Raw genomic sequence first — 25206 nt, forward strand, 5'->3', positions numbered from 1 at the left:
CTACTATTGAGTCAGTGGTGTGAAGTGAAAACTATGGTCACCCTTGTTCACCCCACACCGCCAACTGCCAACAGGGAACCATAAGGTAGATGATCAGAAGATAGAAGAAATTCATTCCAGTCTTTCCAAAGAGCTCCCCCTTTGCAACATATTCCTTTCTCTGTGTGCCTCACTGCAGCAAGACCTTTTCCTCACCATAACGCTCTCTGTCTACTACCCCAGAGCAAAACTTTGTTGACACTCCCTGCTGAGAGCCTTGAGCATTGTGACTGAACTCATTCAAATTCCCATCAGTTTAGTCAATTGGTGTGGTATCAAGCCCCCATCCCACCACCAGCCTTCCACCTGGTCTTTCAAGATAGATAATTTGTTATTTCCCCCATCCCAGCCTACCCCCAAAACAAAATATGAAATTGAGATAAAAAAATAACCCTTCAAGTTAGTTAGCAAGTGGCTGATAAATTCTATCTGAAAAATTCTATCTATTGTCAAACAGCTTTGATTTCTTTCTTGGCTGAATCCATTGAAATAATCAGCTGCTGGGAGGGGTAGCACTGAGCAGCAGTGACCAGAAGGGGCAGCACTGAGCAGTTGCAAGTGCTTGCTAGGGAAGCAAGGAAATGAGGTCAGACAGGATGATGCTGCACTCTCTGATCTCAGCCCTCAGAAAAAAAGGCTGGGGTGGAAAAGGGGGATCATGAGTTCAAAACCAACCTGGCCTACATAATGGCCTACAGTGAAAATAAGTGCCAGCATGCCCACTGCTCAATCATCCTCAATAACAGTAAAACATGGGATCTTGTGAAATACACAACAGGTAACCTCCAATCATAGCCGTTTTGCACATTGAAGACCATTTTTCTATTCTTTTAGGGAATTCACGTTCCCGGGGTCCTAATGCTGGCCCAGAACACTGCCATGGCTTCATGGTTTAGGTAGTTACACTAAACTATCATGAGCTTGATGTGCTCCCTGCAGGATGCATCCTCTTTTAAAGGGAATGGAGGATTGCTCAGCAGGTGACAATGCCAACACTGACCACCTGAGTTCAGTCCCTGGGACCCACATGGCTGGAGAAGCAACTGCAAAAATCTGTCCTCTGACCTGCACATGAGGGGTGTGGCACAGGCACTAGGGCACATACTCACACTCAAACATAGATAGATAGATGATAGATAGATGATAGATAGATAGATAGATAGATAGATAGATAGATAAAGTTAAAATGTTTTAATTCAAAAGAGGATAGACAAGAGTAAGAGTTCTATGTCAGCCCAAAGCAGTGAACATTGGTGTAACTTCTTATATCACACAACCATCTGGAGAGGATTAGTAACAGGCAGATGTGGCTTTGATTGGCATTTGAAAAGCCATATCGCTTAGAGAAGCAGAAAATAGTCACTCTATTTATGTGGGATTAAGTGGCCCACTCTTGTACAGTTCCACTGGTTAGATTTCTCTACTGGTCCCAGACATTTCTAAAACAGGAATAAGCCGTTTATTTATTACCAGTCACTAGCCACCTACAATTCACTTTTCCAATTTTCTTCTGTTGCCTATACTATGACACTCCGTCAATCCCTATGGTTTATTGACGGAGTTCTGGTGTCTAGGAAAAACAGATTACTTCGAGAGTGACTTGTGCAGAGGGCCATTTCTTGCTGGGTTCTGCATGCTGAGACTGGTCCTAATGTCAGAAGGCAATTGGCCATTTTATACTGAAGGTCACCATAACCTGCCCTCTCCACAGCATACTTTTGTATGGCATATGACACTTAACTATTTTTGTTGTGCCAAGTAAATATCTGACAATAAATATACAGATTAAACATTCCAAATAATTTTTCAGTAAAAATATTCTAAATTATAATGTGTGTCTCATTAGAGTCCACAGAAAAGGTGGTGCAAGAAAACAATCTACATAAATGCATCATGTGCATCAATAACCAAGGAGCCCATATCATTGTCTTATACCAAAGGACACAAGCTGAGGAAAGCCCCAGGTCCAAAACCAATAGCTCTACTTAAGTCTGTGTCTGTATACTCTTTGATGTGTAATTCTACCAGAAAAAAAAGTATTTAATACATATTTTCACTCTAGCTTCCTAAGCTGCCTCATGATGAGCACCTAATCAAAACTGAGTACACAACCCCACAAATTTCTTGCAGTTTTGGGGGCTTACATTTATCTTCTTAAAAAATTGCAGATTATCCACTTTAAGTAAATCCTTCTAAACCATGATATTCCCACACTTCCCCAGAATGGTCATCATACAAATATAAGGCTATTAACCAACAGAATGTATTGATCCAGGTGGTCTGATCCAGCTTCAGAGAGAGCAAATGTTCCAACCACCCTCTTAACTTTACAATACTCATCTTGATACATGATAGACAAGAACCATATGTGACAGAGGAGTATCTAAGAGGTGCTTCAAGCCAGGACACCTTATAGGAAATGCTAGTAAGGCTTGATCTATTTCTTAATCTTGAGATAAAGATAGCACCAACAAGCTGCTAGTTTCTACCCACACTCCACCAGATCAAGTTATATACCTCTTGGGATGAACTCTCTGACTCTGGGTTTAAAACCCCTCTGTAAGAAAAGCAGGTAGAACCACTGAGGCAAACCAGACTGCTCTGGAGGTCTGACACTCCACAGGTTTGCCACACTTCTCAGGAGGTCTGACATACTGGGGGTCCTGGGAAGCATTAAAGAGACTAAAAGGAAAAATTATATGAAGTAACATGTATTTTCTCAAAATTCCTCCAGATGTCCTAAGACGGGATGGTGGAGGACACAGAGAAAGCAAAAGTTTCCACAGCAGAAATGACCATTGTCTGAGTTAAGGTTGCAGCGTTCAGACTGGAGAGAAGCAGGCAGAGCCACAAGATTCCTACATTTGCTCGTTAATTAAACTTTCCCAAGGTCATCCTGCTAATAGCTAATAGGCAGCAGAGCTAAATATAGAGCCCATGTCTCCTCACTCCTCAGGTAGTGATTTTTCTTCTGGTTTGCTGTGTCAAAGAACACCTGGTCCCTCTGGTTTGCTATCCCCCAGGGAGGGAGGTGATCAAGAAGTGCAGAGGACAGCAGTTTGTGGTCTCCAGCAGGGTGATGAAGGACAGCTTCGGAAAGGAAATGGCACTGCCTTTCCAGGTGCATCTGTCTTTGCAGGATCCTTCTGGGGGCTCCATGACAATGTACCTTCTAGGCATTGAGATAACTTGCTTCCCAGTAACAACAAATGGAGATTCAAGTTAGATTTATTATTATTATTATTATTATTATTATTATTATTATTATTAAAGTCTGGGTCTTAATAAAAACCATAGCCCATTCAGCTGGCGATGAGGAAGCGCCAAGCGTGGAGAAAGGCTCGTCTGTCATTCCCACTTGGGAACTCTCATCTGTCTGTCTGGGATGCTTGAAATCTATATTCCCTTATCCTAAAAAGTGTTGTCCCCACCCCCGCCAGATGCTTTTCTAATTATCCCTTCCTCCAATTCATCTCACAAAGCACCTTCCCGTTCCTTTCTTGGAGCCTATCAGTCAGGATTCAACACAGGGAAACAGAAGCCATTGTAGGTATTATAAGCAGAAACGGATTCTGGGTATTTAAGGGCTTAGCAAATTTGAAATGGGTTTTGGGAAGCCATCACTGATTTGCTGCACTTAAGTTCCATCCAATGTCTTAGAGGACGAGAAAATCAGACTCCCTTCCTTCAACCCCACAGAGCCAGTGACTGTGTGTGAGATGCAGGGAAATATCATGTATCCACAGCTTTAATGTCACAAGAAAGGAGAGAGAACAGTAAAATGCCTTCTGCTTTGTTGCTACTCTCTAAATGTTGCTTATGAGGCTAGATTCAGGCCTGGAGAGACTATGAGCCATTAAAAGAACTTGCTTTGGAGAGGACCAGAATTTGGTTCCCAGCATACTCACCAGTGGGCACCGATGCCTGTGACTCTGAGATCTCTTCTGACCTCTGAGATCACACAAACACAAACATACATTAATATACATACACAAACATGCACACATACACAGACATGCACACACACATATGCACACATACATATACATTCACACACACACACACACACACACAAACAGTAAAGTAAATCATTACACACCTATACTGACAAAACCTGACCTTCTTCTTACAAGCTACCTAATGAACTTTAGAGACCCAACCCCAGAGTATTACAATATATCCTAAAAAGAGACCCAAATAAGCCAAAGAATATTTCTACCACAGGAATTTTCCATCAATACATTTTGTCATGCCTATGCATCTAGCTACCACTACAGCAAATTCAAGGCCAGATGGGCTACACTGTCTCAAAATAAAATTACTTTAAAAGAGTTCATATGGCATGATCCTCTCTCTGGAAAACTGTGTTTATCTGTCTACTTCTCATGCTGCTTGGACTATGAACATGGAGGTGCCTGGAAGAAAACTCCCCAGTGTTCGTGGTGGCCAATTCTGAATTCAGAAGACAGTAATGAGTTTCATTCTCTTTGTGTCCTCTGAGGGTGGTTGGGAGAATGATAATATCGCTCCTTGGTGGGCGGCTCTGTCACCTTTCAGTTTACATCCTCTAGAATGGCTATGTCTTAAAGCCACAAGTGTCAGCAGAGATGTCACAGATGAACCATCAGTGCAGCACGCAACACTCTGTGTGCAGCTGGTCGCCCTAAACCCAAAGACGGTGGCTTTCTACCCAACTGGATGGCAGGTCTCTGCCATTTCCGAGATCCTCATCCTTACTTCTGTTTGGAGCTGGAGCACTCTTAGAGGAACTCCATTGATCTCCCCTCCAAAATCCTGGTGGAATTTCCACTCTCCTTAGCTCAGAACCAACTGCCTCAGCCTTGACTGTGAAGGAATTACTAAATGACAGTACAGTCATAGGAGGAAACATCCTGGGAGCCCATCATGGCTGAAAAATATACATAAATAGGACACAAGAACCTTTAATAACCAGTCAAAAGTTCTCTTAAAAGCTAATCTTAGGGTAAGGATATTAAACACCTTTTTGATAGACGTACAGCTTCTGGTTTTCTTCTGTCCATACTTCAGTTACAGTTTCTCGTTGGGATGGCTAACCTTGCCAGGTTGGTTGTATTGAGAAGCACCTAGGAGATGAATGAAGCGCACCTCTGATGTGTCTGTGAATGTGTTTCCAGGGACCACCCAGAATGTGTCTCAAACCTAAAGAATGGTGTTAGCCACTGATGGGTTCAAACTCTGAGAGTCTATCGGAAGGTTACAGAGCTGTGGGAAGTAGGGTCTGGTTGGAAGAGGTAAACTGGAAGGAACTGGTCCTTAGGAGCTACAGGTTCCCTGGCCCTTCTCTGGTCTACCTTCCATGCTGTGATGTCTACTTCCCCTTTCTGGTCACAATGCACTGAAACCTTGGAAAGTGTGAGTGAAATACACCCTTACTGCTTTCCACTGTCCCAGCCACATGCTTTGTCGCTACAATACAAAGACTGATGACATATTCCTTCAGAATTGTGAGCGCGACAATCTTTTGTTTCGCAGATGTAGGCTACATGTTGCAGAATATTTAGCCACCCTATGTTTGGGAGGCTAATAGATACTAGTGATTGTCTCTTTAAATGTCTGTCTACCTCCAACTCCTACCCTCCTCCATCCACCTGTGTGAAACATTGCAGCAAAGGTGATTCTTCTTGCTCATTTTTAATTCCTTGTGATTGACTCATTTAATAGGTGTTCAGTAAATGCTTTTGACTGACTAGTATCCAACCCAGGATTTATTATAGAGAAATTGGTGCTTCAACAAGATTAGCCTTTCTAAATATTTATTCTAACAAATCCTCTCATTAAATCTTTGTAGCTGGAGTCTTTAGAGCTGGTGAACAATCCCAGGAAAAGGGGAGATGAGGGTGGCAGACACTTGGGCCTCCACACACTTCCTTATGAGGCAGTTTTCAGCATCCTCACTTCACAGACCAAGAGGGATCCGAGCCCAACATGGGCTCATAGTAAGCAGTAGAGCTGACTTTGGCTGCAGTCCTGTCTCCATGCTCTTTTTATTGCACTGCTATGACTATCCCAGTGGGTTTGCTCATCAGAGACCACCCTCCTTTTAGAAAACATGTGTTCAAATACTTTTAACACTTGATTTATTTTCAGTGATGTCTAGATTAACTCCACCTTTTCATAGCCATTGATACTTAAATATAGGCGACTTATCAGGAGTGTCTGAGAGGCTAGATGACAAACACATTGGTAAAGGTCTTTAGAGACCTCCAGAATGTAAACAATCCTTAATTCATATCTACTACAAACCAACTTCTTCAAAAAGCTGAAGGAAGCTCATTTTGGAATCTGGTTAAGGCATAAAGGAGAAGAAGGGACTGGATAAGACTGAAATGTTAGGCCCTCAGCTCCATTCCGAGTCTTTGATTTCCCCCCTTGGGTAAGCTGGCCTGGGTTTGTCTATTGTGGAACTGAGCTGGTTTTCCAGGAGCCACAGGGCACTGGGAGCAAAGACTGACTATTGCTGTGGTCAACACATTTGGTAGAGAGTCAGAAGAGAAGAGGTGACTGCCTGTGAAGTCACAGCTTGAAGGTTGCTGCCCTTAGAGCAGGACACAAGGTTTGGAGACAGTCCTCCATGCTCCTTCATGACCCTTCTTAGCCCAGCTCCCTTCCTTCCCAGCATACCCTCCAGCCGCACTCTCAGTTCTTAGAAGCACCTCTCCACTGTCTTTGTAAAATTCTTGTCTCTTTGTTCTTCTTTCTTTATTGATTCTGTCTGTGAGTCTTCCATTCCTCCTTTGTGTCAGTTCTAACTACACTTCTCTCTGTCACCATGATGGCCTGTTCCATTCCAGATGGTCTTTCTCTCTCTTCTCTCTCTCTCTCTCTCTCTCTCTCTCTCTCTCTCTCTCTCTCTCTCTCTCTCTCTGATATTTCACACACTCTGTCTGACTACTAATGATCTTAACTAATGTTTTTCCATCCAAGTTTCCAGCATGCCTCTGAAGTTTATAACAATGCTTCATAAAAATCACTATGCCGGTTAGATTTCTATCAACTTGATACAAACTAGGGTCATCTTAGAAGAAAGCACTTTAATTGAAGCAATAATAAAAAAAAATACCCACCTTCCTATGATTGGTCTGTAAGCAAGCCTTGGGTGGGACATTTTCTTGATTAGTGATTGACAGGAGAGGAGCCCAACCCACTGTAGATGTACACCCTGAGCATGTGGTCCTGGTTGTATGAGAAAACAAAGAGGCTGAGAAAGTCATACAAGCAAGTCAGTAAGCATCACTCCTCTATGGTCTCTGCCTCAGTTTCTCCATCCAGGTTCCAGCCTTGAGTTCCTACCCTGACTTCCTTCATAAGGGACTGTAACTTGTAAGCCAAATAATTCCTTTCTTCTTCACCAAGTTGCTTTAGCTCCGTGTTTTATCTCTACACTAGAAACATCACTAAGACATCACCGATTTTGATTCCCCTCAACTTAGGTCCAGAGGACAGTGCATCTGTCTTCCTCAGGGCTAAGAACATCAAGAAACCACATGTCTCCTGGCCCTGATTGCATCTGGTTTGCAGAGCAAAGGGAGGTCCATAATGGAATTTGTGAATTACTGAGGGAGTCCCATTTCCATAAGCTACACACTCTATTTCTGAGATTGCATACCACCTGCAGCTAGCTTTCTCTGGAGCCTCCTGTCGATGTGACCCTGAGAAGGCTGTGAGGAAAGTACAATTTAACTTCCATGGGCCATGAGGCATATTAAAAATGCTGGGGTGTTGCCACCTTCTTTGATCTGGAGACAGAGAATGGAACCAGTCTGTACAGTCATGAACCATGTTTTTGTTGTGTTTGGGTTTTGTTGTTGCTAAATGAAATCTGGTTTTGCTTATTTTCTGAATGACTTGACCACTAAGCATAAATCCTGGAATCCACGACGATTGCTTCCATGTCTCTCCCTTCACCCCACTTCCTGTTGCTTGGGGTTCTCTCCACCTCAGTGACAGCTACCCTAGGTTACACCTCAATACCTGTGACAAGGAGCTGAAGGATCACCTGACCCCTTCACATAGATCGTGCTCCTGAGGTAGGGTTGGGGGCCTACCTTTCTACCCTACCAGGTAATGCTGAAATTCAGCACTCAACTGGAACAGGCAGGCGGAAAAATGTTTGCAGCCAGAACATATAAAGACATTAGTCAAACTCTTCAGACTTGGCTGTGCATTAGCATTCTCTGTGGTGCTTTTTTAAACCCCACCTCATCCCAGTGCCCTATGTGGGAAGGCCCATTAAGTCAGGATCTCTGGAGAAGAGGACCTGATCATTGTCTTTTGTTAAAGAGGTCATGCTGATCAATATTAAAGATTTCTCTGAGAGCTTGAAATAAGGAGCAGTCACATCTAGCTGGTGAGTTTCTGTTCTCCTTGAATGGCCAGCAGAAGACATTTGGGACCAGCAGACTCGGTTAAGTTCTATAATTCTGTTGTTCCCTTGTATTGCAGGCTAGCCAGGTGAGGCTACACACAGTTGGCATCTTTTTCTGAAGGTCTAATTTTCTCCACCATGGACTTCTGGGTACCTTCAGATCATTATCAGAGCCACAACCTCTCCTACTAGTTACCTACTGCGCTTGCCACCAAGTCAGGCTAAGTGGATGGTTCAAAATCATTGAAAATGCCACCTGAAGCCAATTTTGAAGAACTGTAGATTTTGTGGGGAAAATTCACTGCCTAGAAGGACTCCTGCCGATGTCATATCGTGCTGAGACCTGCTATACAAAGGCAAGGAAGAAGTACAACCACTAGATGCTGTGCTAAGTTAATCAAGGCCTGCGGCTCCTGCTGGTACTTAAGGGAAACCTGAGATTTAACACCAAACCACTGGCTGCCTCCCTCAGCTTACCAAACAGGACTAAAGCCATTATAAACACCAGCATGCTTCCTGCAAGAGGACCTTCAGAATTCATGTCTTGGGTGTTCCCTGAATAAGAGAGCCCTAGAATGGCACCTGATGAGCATTTCCTGAAGCCCCTCCTTCTCACCTTACACAGGCATTGCTTTTAAAATACAAACATCTGTGCAGAAGAAAGGATAAATGGTTAGGGGTTAGTTTGGGTTTAGGTTTTGGTTTTGGTTGATTGGTTTTAAAGTAAAGGTGGTACTCTTTTGTGACAGACTTTTCCTAGGGAAGATGCAACACACACGCATGCACGCTCACACGGGCACACATGCATACACACACACACACACACACACACACACACTCCAGAAAGAAAAGGAAACCCATGACACACCAAGTAATGATTTTGACAAACTTCAGTGTAGCGAACCAATGTTTTCTTTTTTTTAATTGGTGTTACTAACAAGAGTGTGAGGGGAGACTTACTTACAAGCACTCCCAAGCAATTTTGTCACTGAGAAGCCCACTCCCACGTGATGCTTACAAAGGCTGTGCCCTGGAGTACTCAGGCAGCTCAGCAAAGAAACCTCTGCTTTCTGCAGCCCGGCCACTCAGAATTGCATTCCCAACAGTTTCTTGCGATTCTTTTTCTGCTGGGAAGTAGCCATCCAGAATCCTGCAAGTTTCTATAAGACCTTTTGATCACCTACTAAGTCCCATGAGCCCTCTCCTTGACCCTCAACGGGCTATTTCAATAGGAAGGAGGACACCAGACAAGTACTTAAGAATGAACAAAGTCCTCTGGTCACGTATAGGACAACTGAGTCCCTGCCTGAGGAAAGGGTTTCGTGCATGCATAAAGCAAGCTTCTCGATGTGATGAGGAGGAAACGGGTGCTTCTTACATGAAATCCAAGGTCACACACTTCAACTACACAAAATTAGGCTTCAGAAAGCATCAAAATCACATCAGCTCATAGTCACTGTATGAGAGACATCTTCAGGGAAGGATCCAGGATCCACAGCAAAGGAGTTGATGATGTCACTATAGAGAGAGCCTGGGTTTGAGCATAAGGTCAGTTCAGGTCCTGAGACAACTTCCTGTATGACTTCAAGCAAGTACTCTCATTTCTCTAGGCCTGTCAAATGAAAAACAACAAATCTCTCTCTCTCTCTCTCTCTCTCTCTCTCTCTCTCTCTCTCTCTCTCTCTCTCTCTCCAGCCACCACCACCCCCTGCCCATGTGAGGAAATTGTAGTAGGATGACTGATGACTTGAGGAAACTGCTGGGGAATGGAATGCTTGATGCCCGTGAGGATCCAAAAACAGTCCAGGGTTTGGACAGTCACAATGTTCAATCTCCAGTGGTTACATCATTCATTCATCCAGCCATCAGTCCATCCATTCATTCATTCAGTATACTCATTATGTAGACAACACTGTACCAGAAGGAAACTGTCCTTAATGACGTCCTATCTGTCTATGAGAGATGGCATACAAACAGCAATGACAGAGAGAAAACCCAGTGGGACAGGCCCTATTTTGTCTATATCTCATGGATGAAATGACCAAACAGAGGCAGAGAGAAAATGGGGACCTTTCCCAAGTTGTCAACTAGTCTGGCTCTATACATCTTCTAAAGTCAATAACATTAACTACCCAAAGCCATCTGGGCACAGCTGAGAATACTGGACTGAGGGAAGGAGAGAAAAAAAGAAAAGAAGTGAGGGAAGGAGGGAGATTCTTTCAAATATACCCGAAGCAGCACCCAGACCAGAGGAGGTTTGGGAGTTCCCATGGGAACTCAGAAAAGGAACTTGGCAGTGATGAGCTAGAACACAGGGCAGAGGTCTGGGAGGTCAAGGAGAGTCTTCCACATCAAAGGAGAGCTGAAGTGAGCCTGGCATGGCTCAGACGAGAACATACGCTGATACAGGCAGGCACACATGGAGAGAAGCCTGATGGTTTAGTGATTTGCCTCTGTCGGGGTGCAGTGAGGCACTGGTGTGATACACAGAAAGAACACTGGGGGTTACCTCAGTTTAAAAGTATCAGCTGAGAAGCGTACAGACACACCCTGCAAATGATCTTCCAATCTCATTAATATCCCAGAAGCATCATGCAGGGTTTGATTTCTTCCCTTCCCCCCACCCCCCAGGGCCACAACCAGAATTCCCCTGGCAGCTACATTACCCCAGCCCAGGGCCTACAGGTGAAACCAAAAGATAGGTCATAGGCCTCCCTGTCTCTAAGTCCAGACAGTGGGCAGCTGGGCAGGAAAGGCTATGCTGCTTCTAACCCTGCTCCTCTCAGCCTGAACCTCTGGCCAGTGAGTTAGTCTTTCAGTCCAGATTAGCCTTGGTGGGCTGGAGCTGCCAAGAACAGCTCAGAGCATCCCTAATAAATACAGAACCAAGCTAGCCTCTTACACAGCCCACTCTGACAGAGGTATAGCTCACGCCGGTCCAGTTATTAAACCGTTCACTGGCTCTAGCTGCCTGGTCATCTACCTGCCTGGTGACCAACCATACTGGCAAGGTTTGGGGCCTCGTCTAGGGGGGGGCAAAAGAAAACCAAGAGGGTTGCCCCTGAGAAAGGAAGGCTTGGGACCAATCAGTCCTTAATTTCTCTCTGAGTAGAAATGTTTTATGTGTTAGCTCAGAGGACAGAACTTGAAACAGAAAGGGTGAAAGCGTAGCAGGGGTGTGGGAATGGAGGGACCTGTGTTAGCCTCATAGATCCAAGGGTTTCCACTAATTGGGCTATTCACATTAATAACAAGCAGCCTCCTGGGACCTGTGGAATCTTAGCCAGTAGGAGTAGAAGTCCTCAAGATAAAAGGGCAGCAGGCACCCCTGACCCTGGATCCTAAGGTTGTAACATTGTACGGCAACCTTCCCTGCGTGGATCCCAAGACCAACCCATTCAACACATATTTTGAATAAGCCACTGATCACTCTCCCTCCTTCAGAGCTTTGGTGACCCCAGAGCAGTGTAAATGGACCACCTGAGACTCAGCCCACAACTACACATAAACCTAAGAGACCGTGATGAGGAGAGAACACTGACTGGACACTAACCCTCCAAGACAAGCCCAGTCCCACAAAGGGCAGCAGGAATATTCTGGATGGAAACTAGCCTGTCCCCTTTGGCCATGGGGTATGTTTTTGTAGTTCTGTGAGAAATGAACAATCTTTTAGAGAAAGAAGCCAAAATAAGACTTCACAATTAGAGCAATCGAGTAGGGATCACACTTTCTAGATGCTGGAAAAAGAACCAGGGTCTCTGTCCTCATCTTTGATGGGGACACCTCCTCATGTGCCACCAGGGAATTCCTGGCACAATTTAGAGATTTTTTTTTCTGGAGTATGACTTGATCTGGAGTGTGGTTCTCTTACTTGCCCATGAACCCAAGGCCTAACATGAGCACTGGACCTCTATGCCCCTGGCTGGGGAAAAGCAAGCTGGCCAGGCTTACCCTGCCCTCCCTACCCCCCGCCTTGGCACCTACTACCCGTTACCCATTCCCCACCTTTCAAATTCAGGTCTTCTTAGACAGGCCTGGGAGTCACAGTAGGTACCCAGTAAAAAGGGCTCTTGCAAAGAGAATGGAGAAGCCAGTCTGTTTGGGAAGCCTGGCATTGTGGAGCGACCTGGGGCTGATCCAAATAGCCTTTCTGTCGGTACTTCTGAGGGAGAAGAGAAGGTGTGGGGCAGCCAAGGAGAGAGAGAACACGCCAAACAGATCATTATGTGTTCTTGGAAGCCAGTTTAATGGACTGGCTGAGAGCAGGGCCGGGAACAGGCTCTGAGGCCCTCAGACAGGACGTGGCTGGGGCAGAGAGCCACACGCAGCTCTACCCAGCGGCGACGCCTTACGGAAACCATTGAAAGACTCACTGAGACTCAGAAACACAAGTATCCCGTGTTTTCTCTCAGATGCAGAATCTAGATTTAAATATATCCATGAAAGTAGGAAGGGGACAATGAGGGGGGAGGAAGAAAGACAAAATATTACATTTCCCTTCATGTGGAGTGTGTGTGTGTGTGTGTGTGTGTGTGTGTGTGTGTGTGTAAAACAGGAAGGCAGAAAGTGGACTATTTGGGGGAGAACATTGGAGTGTGGAAAAATACAAGCAAAGTATAATGATACATATGTATGAAACTGTCATAATGAACCAAAATTTTGCATGCTAACAGCATAAAAGAAAAGAGGGAGGGGAGAAAGGAGGGAAGAAGAGAGAAACCGATTCAACTTGAGAGCGCTTGAAGGAAAATTAAAAACACAGGCTCCTGCCTACTGTGTGCCAGGAACCAGGTCAGCACTTTTATTGTCCTAGGAATCCTAGGTTGCCCTTTAAAGAGGCAGCATAGAGGCCGGCACAGTGTAAGTGGCTAGGGCACGTTCCTTCTCTTTAGAAGGCCATTTTTTGCCACACATCACACCACTGCCCCTCAAGCCAAAATTCCCCGTGTTTTAACAGGGTAAACATTCCCATGGCAGAGGAACGCTGTGTTCCCTAGAGGAGATGCAAGCGTGTCGTCCCTGCAGAGGCCATGTGGGCTTGTGAAACTGAGAGCTGGGTTGAGGACCGGGAACAAAGCCGGGGCTCAGAACCAGCTCTGCAGACCTCTGTGATGAGAGGGGCAGGGAGCTCGGGTTGGGAACTAGATCTATCTTGACATTGCAGCAAACGCCTCTACACAGATAGCACTGTAGTCACATGCAAAAAAATACCGTTATCTGTTGCTCTGTAGCTTGACCTTCTAGGAGAGCATTGTCTGCATACAGCAGAGGCTTGGGCAGAGAAGAAAGCACCTTTTGGAGAGTACTTCCCTTACATGAGCATCAAGCAAGATGCATATAATCATTTTTATTGGCAGAATTTTCTTCTTTTTTGGTGGAATGCAAAATGATCAATACTTATAGTTGATAGTGTCTTAAAGTCATTAAATGTCTGAGCTAGTTTCTGCCTTGCTATTGTTTCCACTGAAATTTTGACTAAGGGCCCAAGGATGTTGTATCACCTTTAAGCCACTAGAGGGGGCGAGAACACTTGGGGACAGATATCTTTGGCCTTGAGCTTTCTCCTAAACTTCTGCTTTCTTCCTAAACCCGCGTGCCTCTCCACAGCAGTGTCCGCTTCTCAGTGGAAACCCACCTGTAGAGTCAGGTCAGGGAGAGGACCCCATTCCAGACGGGCAATACTATCTACGCAGGCTGAATTGTATGTTTGTAGAGCCACTTAAAACTCAGCTCTAATTTAATGGGCTGATCTTGTGAGCACAAACCGGAACTAGCCAAGGCCAGGCCTCTGCCTGCTCCAAATGCAGAACTGGGGGTAACCACCCTCTTCTAAAGTCATTCAGAAACTCCCATCATCCACCAGGATTCGTGAAGCTTTCTGGGAAAATGCACTCACTTTTGCTGTCATGTGGAGTCTTGCTTAAAATCCCTCTCTTCTTTCCCTTCTTCGTTCCTTTCCTCCTTATACTTAATGTTAATTACCGAGTACCTGCTATATGCTGAGCACTGTGCCAGGAGCCAGAGACGCTGAAATAAGGAGAACCAATCACTGTCCTTATGAATCTTGAGCTCTGGGAGATTGATACAAAATCCACAAATCAGCTATAAGGAAAAACTGGGCCCCACCAGTATTTTTTTTTCTACATAAAACTTTACAAATCCTTGTGGGACTCAGGAATCTCCCAATAGCTTAAGAGAATGGCCACCCTCCAGCTGTGCCTCTTCAGAAAGCAGAACCCTTTGCCATGATTAGTGGCTGTTTCCACTCCAAGGCAGGTCTGAGGAGGCTTCTCTGACAAGGTTGACACAAGTCCCACCAATTAAAGAGTAAAGGACAGACGGACCTTCCAAAACCACAGGTCTGCCCTTACAGTGTCACTGCGATTAGAAGGAGCTCAACACCACCCACTAACCAACAGGAGTCCTGCTTGGAGCCCAGAGTCGTGGGCCAGAGAAGCTTGAAACTAGCTAAATCATGTGGCAGTACATGGCCTAGGTCTTTGCTTGTGTATTAAAGATGTGAGTTTTGATCTGAAGTCATTTGAGGCTTTTTTGAGGGGGGTAGTTAATAAGGTTTGTTGCTTAGGTTTTGTTATTTTAGACAGCCTGGCTGGCCTGGTTCTGGTAATATAACCCAAGTTGGTCAAATTTGCAAGACTCCTCCTGCCTCAGCCTCCCATGCGCTGTGATTGCAAGGATACACACATCACCATGCCTGGCTTCATGACAGGTTTTAAGTATAGGGCAGTCCTTGATAGATTGGACATTCTTATGAAGCTGTCCTATAGAGCACAGCTTGAAGAATCAAAAGGAAAACAGGTGGTAATGACCAGAGAAGAGGCAGGAGATGGTGACAGCAAGCTGATAGTGACTGTGAACTTAAGGACATTTTTAAGGACAGAATTACGGTGCTTGGAGGGTAACAGAGAAGGGAACAGTAAGTCTGACTCTAGGTTTTTTGAGGGATGGCCTAAAATAAGAACTCTTTGCATGGAGGCACCTTTGAAGGAGACGAGGCTCTGCAAACAGCGGGGGTTTTGCTATGTGCACATAATTGAATGGGAGAGAGAGGCATAGTGTTAGCAGAGGCATCGAAATGAAACAAAAAACTAGGAGCCTCCAGCAAAACACGTTCCTGGAATAAGTCACAGAACAAGCCCTGGCCTTCGTGGTGTTGGAGAAAGGAGGCCCACATGGAAGGGAACGGACCCTCATCCTGATTGCACACAGCTTCCAGGAGAACATGCCAGGGCCTTGTACTTCTGTGTCACTCTGAGGAGGGACAAGAGGAAAGAGACAAGAACAGTCACAGGGGATCCAGAAGAGTGAAGATTAGACAGCAAGTGAAACCACATGGTTTCCCTAGCAACATAGAAAATGAGTTTCTTTTAGACCCCCAATAAGTGATAGATTCTGTTTACATTTACCATGGTAAAAATACGTTTCCAACTGACTACCACATTGAGATAGCTAGCACAGTGAACAGCATGAATGGTGGAGAAAAATATATAAATGATAAGAAAGGAAACTGTCTAGGTGGTCAGGAGAATTTTTACAATATAAAAGGACTTTATTCTTGGCATGGAAGAATGGGGATACTTTTAAGGTAACACTGTTATGAATGGGGGACAGCCTCAAGGTCCTCTAACAGCCCAACCTATAGGCACATGATGTCCTACCTGGGTGTGGGGATATAGCTCAACTGGTAGCACCCCACCAGCATCCTCACTAGCATTCTCAAAACACTGGACTCCCTGTCACCTCAGAACTCAAAGCATAGACATAGGATGATTGGAAGTCCAAGGTCACCATTGGCCAATTTCAAAGCCAGCCTGGGTGAAATGAGATTCTGTCTCATAAAAGAACTATGTACACATACCCATATATGCCACTGCGTGCCCCTCCAGGTCAGGTGCCGTGCCTCCTCACATATACATCTAACCATAGCCAAGTCCCTCATATACACCCCCCCAATTCATCTCATCTTTCCCATTCTCTTTTACCAGTCACATGACAGATGAGTGACCACCCCCTGAAGGAAATGTCTGAGAGCAACCGCAGCCCTCTCTTGCCAGAGCCTCTTTCCAGCAGATATAAATTGTATGAGTCAGAGCTCAGCAGCCCTACTTGGCCTTCAAGCTCCCAGGATACACACTCGGCCCTTCCCCTGCTGGAAATGCCTGAAGAAAAGGTGAGATCTGACCCTGCTCACGTGGGAGGCAGAGGCCAAGGCAGCGAAAGATGGTTTGGGTGCTGAGACATTTTTATATATATTTGAAGATCAAATTTTCCATTTCTGCTGGGCAGTGGTGGTGCACGCCTTTAATCCCAGCACTCTGGAAGGCAGAGGCAGGTGGATTTCTGAGTTCGAGGCCAGACTGGTCTACAGAGTGAGTTCCAGGACATCCAGGGCTACACAGAGAAACCCTGTCTCGAAAAAAACAAATCCAAAAAACCAAAAAAAAAAAAAAAAAAATTCCATTTCTACAGAAAAAAGAAAAAGATGACTTGGGTTTTGACAGGAATTATATTAGCTCTGTAGATAAATTTGGGAAATATTGTCATTGTAATAAGACTAAGTTTTCCAATCCATGAACCTGGGATATCTTTCCATTTATTTTGACCTTTCTCAATGATGTTTTGTTGTTTTCAGTGAGCAACATTTACACATCTCTGGTCAAAACTATCCACAAATATCTTCTACTTTTTGATGCTATCCTGAATGAAATTGTTTTCTTAATCTTTATTTTAGGTTTTTGTAATGGCATGACATAAAAATAAATTTGATTTGATCTTTTATTCTGTAACTTTTCTAAACTTATTTATGCCTCTAGTAAGAACTTTGCGGATGCCTTAAGAACTTTCTGTACAAAGGGACATGCTATCTGCAAATAGAGATGCAATCTGTGTTTAACAATTTTCTTTACATTTCACTTCCTTCCCCTTGCCTATTTGCCTGTACTAGAACACAATGATGAGTGGCCACTGAAGGAGCAGTCACCCTTGCTTGTGTTTGATCTTAGAGAAAGAGATCTTTCACTGTTACATGTATCGAACATAGGTCTTTAGTAGATGTCCTCTAGCAAGCATGGAAAATTTCCATCCCTTTCTAGTTTATTAAAAAAAAAAAAAAAAACAGCCACTTTTCAAATGTTCAGAGCTGCATGAGCTACCAAACTGAAAAGCACAGCTTTAGAGAACTCTTGACTAAGATGTCCACATATGAAACTGAGAAGCAGATGAACTGGGATGAGGGAAATAACCCATCGTTGTATCTGCTAACCTCCAATGGACTCCAGCATTTACTTCAATTATGAATAATATACGCAGCAAGTCAAACATGTCAGTAGTAGCTGAGATTTCCATCCAAGCTGTCATGAACCAGACTGCCCAGGACTTGGACTTTCACATGAAGATTTGGAAGTGAGAAGTTGGCTGGACTCAAAGATGAGGAAGGGCAGGAAGAGCTTTTCAACAGCCATGGTTGATCTAGGGATCTGAGATAGCCTAACAGAACTGTCCTGGGTTGGAATGAGGAGGTCCCACATAACCGCCCATCACTGATTTAAATTTTATTGCCCTGTCACAAATCATTTAGAAAACCCATTGTGTAGAACCTTTAGTAGTCCTGGGAAGGGCAGATTTACAATGTGGTACAGCTTTAGACAATAGGAGTCTCGTCTTCCGTCTTACAATCCTATATCTCTGTCAAAAGTTCTGACAGAGCCTTCTGTTCCCAAATGTTTCCACTATCAAAATGACATAGCATTTGAAGCCAAGTGTGGTAACAAGTACCTATAATCCCAGCAATCTGAAGACAGAGTAGAGCAGAGGGCACCTTCCTACATTGGGCAGAGTTCAAGAATAGCCTGGGCTACAAAGGAGACCCTGTCTCAGAGAAAGAACAATAGGTGACAGGTATATTATTTGGTATTTTCTCCTGTCTATTCCATGAAGGATCTCCGATCGTCGGATGAAGACAGTCACATAGTCAAGATTGAAAAACCCAACGAAAGGAATAAACGGAGAGAAAGTGAGGAGCCCCGCCGGGCTTCTGCAGGCCGGGGAGGCTTCAGCCTCTTCCAAGCTGTGAGCTATCTCACTGGTGACATGAAGGAATGCAAGAACTGGCTGAAAGGTAAGTGTCGTGAGCGGAACAAGGGACGGGACTGGACTGGCCAGAAGCAGCCTTTCCTCTGGCTTGGACAACAACGGGGCTACTGCCCCGCCCCCTCGTGGCAAGGATTGACAGGGTAAAGGGAAGCTGGGCTAACCCAGGTGGCCATGTACCAATTAGCCTGTCATTCCCTTTTATAATTAATACATTTCATTAATTTTTAGTTCTTTGCCAATCATTCATCCCTGTGTGGAATCGATAGAGGGCAAACAAATTAGTAACATGCCAGCCGGATCCGGAATAAGCTGCCTCGCTGTTCCTCTGTTCGTTCCATGGCCACTCATTGTGCCTATTAAGGGCCAAGGAAAGATCAGCATCACCGTCTCCAAGCCCCGGGGTTCTTTCCTTTTAACCTCTTTCTGAACTTGAATGCTTTAGCAAACACCACACTCTCCCCATCAGTCCCTACTTGCCCCCCACTCGCGTGGTTGTCCTGGAAACCAAACCAGAGGAGGCAGAGCGCATGGCCCCACTCCTACACCTGGCTTCTTCTGGGCCCCAATTCAATAATGATTTTCACAGCTGGGCTCGTCACAATTTCTTTTCCAACATCCTTTCTTGAAGCTACTTTCTTTGCTGCTCAGACACCAGCCCTCAACTGAGTCACACCGCACTACACAAAGTGAGAGTTACCTCCCTTCCCCGCCTCTTCCCTAGGACCAATAAATTTCCCATGGAATGCTCCTTGCCAACCAAGCCAATGGCTGGATCTGCTTTAAATTAGTCTCAGCGTGGTCCCTCAGTCTGTATGGCAAAAACTACCACCCACTGTAGACCAATTGCTAGACCACTCAGAGCCTTGGGCTGGGTGCCAACACCCATTCCTAACCCCTTCACTCTCCCATCCCAGGCCAAGCCAAATAAAGAGAAACGCCCTGGCTGGGGCGTCCCTGTGTGCCTCAGTTTCTCTGCCAGGTGATGGTCTAATACACAAGCTGTATCGTGCTGATGGCTCTATCCATCTCTTTCAGATAAACCCCTGGTCCTCCAGTTCCTAGACTGGGTCCTCCGGGGAGCGGCTCAGGTGATGTTTGTCAACAACCCCCTTAGTGGGCTCATCATCTTCATAGGGCTCCTGATCCAGAATCCCTGGTGGACAATCACTGGGGCACTGGGGACAGTGGTCTCAACCTTGGCTGCCCTCGCCTTAAGCCAGGACAGGTAAGTGCTCTCTATGAGCCTCATGTATGATGTGGCAGACAGGTGAGGTGTTTTAGTCAGTACTCAGGCCAACCTTATCCTAGCAGCCACCTAAAAGCTCTGTCTTAGCTACTCAGCTGTCACTGTACTAGTCTATCACCTATAACCTAGGGAAGTCGGAGCAGGAACCTGGAGGTGAGTGTGAAGCAGAAGCCACAGAGGAAAACTGTTGCTGGCTTGCTCTCCTCATTTCTTATATCATCCAGGACTGCATGGCCAGGACTGGTACATGCCTCCAAGGAGCCAAGCCCTACGGGCCTGCCTACAGCCCCATCTTATGAGGCATTTTCTCAAATATGGTTCCTTCTTCTCAGGACAGCCCAGCTTGAATAATGTTGACCAAAGATAGATAGATAGATAGATAGATAGATAGATAGATAGATAGATAGATAGATAGATGATAGATAGATAGATAGATAGATAGATAGATAGATTAGATAGATAGATAGATAGATAGATAGATAGATAGATAGATAGATAGATAGATAGATAGATAGATAGATAGATAGAGAGGTAGATAGATAGATAGATAGATAGATAGATAGATAGATAGATAGATAGATAGATAGATAGATAGATAGATAATACATAGCCTGGGCAGCTGCTCTAGTGTCAACTTTGAGAAGGTCAATAAAGATTGCTACAGATTTAACCTCCCCTAGCTCATGACAAAAGCATCATGTTAGGTTTGGCTATGGAGCCTTCTGGAAATACTTCTGGAGGAAGTTACAAACTGCTTTTAGGAGGCAAGATTAATACGCCATAAAAAGATAGCATACAATGCAAAGCGCAATGAAGACTGACAGCCAGACATCTCTGAGTACCGGGAAGCGCAGAGAGATGCACATTTTGTATGGCGGGCTGGAGGGGAAAGGGAGGATGAATGACATGGGAGGGGCAACAAGGATTTTGGAAAACAGAAGTGGTAAGAAGGAAGCACAGAGGCGGGAATGGCTGGTGGGATATCAGCTAACAACACTTTGTAGAAGCTGACTCTCTTCAGGCTTTGTCATGTGTTGTCCCAACATCCCCTGAACTTTCCTGATATTCAGAGCCACCTAGGTGTGACTGAAGAAGAAAGAACAGTTCAGTTTCCCTCCCATCCCTCCCACCTCTGAATATCCTCATTCAGTGGATCTGGTGACAGGAAAAAAATTGCGACAGCTGATTTTTATTGAGTACTTAATGTGTAAGCATGTTTTTATTACATTTATATCTACTATTTGAATACTTACGGTTTATTTTATTCCAAGAAACGTCTGCAAACAATGGGAAGCATTGGTGTGTTCAGTTTTACAAGGCACATGCAGACCAAGAAGTGAATACTCTTCACAGAGCAAACCCCCGATGTGCCTGAGTCCATCACAACAGCACCGTATCCTCTGGTGACAGTCACTGTGACCGTCTCCCTGCCTCTCTTTAGACTCCTTCGCTCTTGCTAGAAGAAATTGTTATCTATCACAGTGTGACTGTGAGCCATGTGTGCACATTTGTTATGTTTTGGAAAGAGACTTTTAGGAACTTCTTATGACTCAAGAAATTTGGAAACTAAGTACTGGATTATCCTATATCCTATGCTTTTCAATCAGGCAATTGTGGATTATGATCTGCAGTAACAGTTTTTAATCAAACTACTCAATAAAATACAACTGATAGAGTAGTTTGTGTAACATCAAAGTAAATATTTTATGAAAATGTTGTTATATTTGTAGTAGGAAAGCTAGGTCATACAATGAAATGCATTTCTTTACAGTGGGTTTCTCAAGAACAATTTTGGCCAGTGTGCCAAGATATTTGTGACTCTTAACATCACACCCAGAAGCAGCCGATGGATAAAACAGCTATGTTTTTTAATTAAGGGATGAGTAAAGACAGAAACAAGGTGCCGACCTAAGTTACTATGTGTGGGTGACAGGACACAGGCTTGGCCACCCCGTGAAGTTCCTTTATGCTCAAAGTCATGCTGCCATTGTCACTGCCGCTGTGCAGTGTGGCCTAGACTTAGGGTGGAGCCCAGAACAGCTGTACCCAGAGTGTACTGAGCTATAATCAAATCACGCTTCCTCTAGGCCCAGCTAACATTCCATAGTCCACTGAGGCAAATGCATCAGTCAGCTTGTCTCCAAGAGGCTGTGGAGGACCACTCCAAACCTATCAAGTAGGAAAACCACTGGACATATTCTTGAGTGTGCAGGTCTGGTGAGCTAGTTGATAATATATTTCTACCAAGATGTGGTGCCTGCTTCAGCAAACAGGCCTTAGTCCTCTCTCCCATGCACCTACCATTTGCTGGCATATGACTCCTGCCTTACTGCTTGTGCTGACTAGTTTCATGTCAACTTGACACAAGCTAAAGTCATCTGAGAGGAAGGAACTTTGTGTAGCAAATGTCTCAAATTGTAGGCAGGTCCATATGGCATTTTCCTAATTAGTGATTGATGGGGGAAAAGCCCAGATGATTTTGTTTGTTGTCATCCCTGGGCTAGTGGGTTTGGGGTTCTATGATAAAACAGGTTGAGCAAGCCATGTGGAGCAGGACTGTAAGTAGTACCCATCCATGGCCTCTGCATCAGCTCCTGCCTCCAGGTTCCTGTCCTGTTTGGTTCCCATCCTGACTTCCTTTAGTAATAATGGTGATGTGGAAGCGTAAAATGAATAGACCCTTCCATACTCAAGTTGCTCTTTGATTACGGTGTTTCATCACAGCAATAGAAACCCTAAGACACTGCTTTAGCAATATTTACTAAAACTGACCTTGAGGTCATTCAACCCATTGCTTTCCTCACTATATTAGCTCATAAAAGCATGCCCAACCTTATACCACCACTCTTTCCTGTAGAAATCTATGGCTTATAACAGATGAGCTCAAGTCCCAGTCCTAATCCCAGATTTTCCCTCAACCATAATCTATTAGCAAACTTCAAAGAGTCACTTCATGGAATACTGTTTCCACCAGAGAAGACATACACACCAGGCCTACCTCATCCCCCAAAATACTATGATTAAGAATCAAACAAAGGAACATCAAGCAAAAACCCCAAGCCCTCAACTTGACCTCTAAAGCCTTATTTAATGCCACCCTCCTACCAGGTGTTTGATTAGCATCATACTTGCTCCCAGTTTGCTTCTGCAGTTCCTAATACCTCCTATCTCTGTCGGATCCCACCATTCCTCCAAATCTTTCTCCTCCAGAATGCCCTATTCTCCAGAATTTTGAATAATTAATCTCTGAACAACTGCAGAACATAAACTATACTAGATTGTCATTTGATCTTTTTTTAATTTCTTACTCTTCTCTCTGTGGACAATAAGTCTTTCGGGACAGAAAGTTTATTTCAAAGAGTCTATACTTCATCATACCATCTAAGAACGATCCAAGCTTCCTTGGAAATATGTAGATACCCAGTTCTTCATTATAGACTCAAGGCCCCACATCCTCCACATAAGCATGTGTCTAAAACTCCATCTCTGTCAACAGTCAGTGCATGTTTGGCATGTGTACATACCTCATAGACATACAAACATGAATGTAGAAAGGGGGTATGACATGGTTCAGTGTGTCAGAGACCTTGCCATGCGAGTCTGATGACCTGAGATCTTAAGGACTCACAGTGGAAAGAGAAAGCTACTCCCAAGACTTGTCCTCTGGCGTCTACATGCGTGCTGTGCTGTGTGTGTGCTCACACACAAGATGGGGGTGGGACGGGGGTGGGGGTGGGCAACAGAAGAGAGTGAGAGAATGCATCATTCATGAAAACAGAAGGAAGACCGTTGAGGGGTAGTCAGCAAAATGAAATGAAAAGAAAGAGAAAAAATGAAAAGATTTGTAAATAATCCAAATAAAGCTGAAAAGGGTCATTCCATGAGTACTAGGTAATTAAATTGCCAAGGGAACGTCTCTGGGTTATCTCCCTTCCCCAACCTCTGATCATTCTTGCTGATCTTGGAGCAAAATCATTCACTTTATTTGTGGTTAGGGTCATTTTAGGAGACTACAAGGTTCAGGGCATTTACAATTTTGTTACATATACATCCTGGCTATCATCCATCTGTCTGATGTACAGTTGGGAAAGATCACTTTCCCACTTGAAGGCAGCCTCTTCCCTCCTGTGATGGTTTCCTTTGACAAGCAAAAGAAGGTTTTGAATTTTATGAGATCCTATCTAATCTCTCATTTATTAGGGTTGTTCCTGTGACATTGGGGTCCTTCTCAAAAAATACAAGCCTATATTTTAAGGTATTTTACCTATGTTTTTGTCCAGTCGTTTCACAGTTGCATGTCTTATTGTTAAAACATCTACTTGGAACTGATTTTTATTTGGGGTAAGATACGTGGATCTATTTTCATTGGGCATGTGGAAACCCACTTGTCACACGCCATTTGTTAAAGAAGGTATATTTCTTTCTTTCTTTTTTTTAGTTAATATATTTTCTCTTTTTTCTTTTTTATGTTCAATATATTCTTTATTTACATTTCAAATGATTTCCCCTTTCCTGGATTCCCCCTCCCCGAAAGTCCCATAAGCCCTCTTTTCTCCTCCTGTTCCGCCATCCACCCCTTCCCACTTCCCTGTCCTGGTATTCCCCTACACTGCTACACTGAGCCTTTCCAGAACCAGGGGCCACTCCTTCCTTCTTCTTGGACATCATTTGATATGTGGATTGTGTCTTGGGTATTCCAAGCTTCTACGCTAATATCCGCATATCAGTGAGTGCATACCATGAGTGTTCCTTTGAGGCTGGGTTACCTCACATAGGATGATGTTCTCCAGATCTGTCCATTTGTCTAAGAATTTCATGAATTCATTGTTTCTAATGGCTGAATAGTACTCAATTGTGTATATGTACTACATTTTTTGTACCCATTCCTCATTGAGGAACATCTGGGTTGTTTCCAGCTTCTGGCTATTATAAATAGAGCTGCTATAAACATAGTGGAGCATGTATCCTTATTTAATGCTGGGAAATGCTCTGGGTATATGCCCAGGAGTGGTACTGCAAAGTCCTCCAGAAGTGTCCTGCCCAGTTTTCTGAGGAACCGCCAGACGGATTTCCAGACTGGTTGTACCAGCTTGCAATCCCACCAGCAATGGAGGAGTGTTCCTCTTTCTCCACACCCTCGCCAACACCTGCTGTCTCCTGAGTTTTTAATCTTAGCCATTCTGACTGGTGTGAGATGAAATCTCAGGGTTGTTTTGATTTGCATTTCCCTAATGACTAATGATATTGAACATTTCTTAAGGTGCTTTCAGCCATCCAAAGTTCTTCAGGTGAAAATTCTTTGTTTAACTTTGTACCCCATTTTTAATAGGGTTATTTGGTTCTCTAGGGTCTAACTTCTTGAGTTCTTTGTATATATTGTATATTAGCCCTCTGTCAGATG

At 44.3% G+C, this 25206-nt stretch overlaps 1 protein-coding gene across 1 annotated transcript in view; it reads left to right on the plus strand.

Moving 5' to 3' along the window:
• The first annotated feature begins 16463 nt into the window (after positions 1-16463).
• Positions 16464-25206, plus strand: part of Slc14a2 (solute carrier family 14 member 2) — a 75376-nt gene continuing 66633 nt past the window's right edge. The window contains exons 1-3 of the mRNA XM_052155937.1: positions 16464-16637; positions 18404-18584; positions 19595-19784. Of these exons, the coding sequence (XP_052011897.1) occupies positions 16464-16637; positions 18404-18584; positions 19595-19784 (545 nt within the window). The remainder of the gene's footprint in view (positions 16638-18403; positions 18585-19594; positions 19785-25206) is intronic.

The sequence above is a fragment of the Apodemus sylvaticus genome, chromosome 13, assembly GCF_947179515.1.
Source record: "Apodemus sylvaticus chromosome 13, mApoSyl1.1, whole genome shotgun sequence".
Lineage (NCBI taxonomy): Eukaryota > Metazoa > Chordata > Mammalia > Rodentia > Muridae > Apodemus > Apodemus sylvaticus.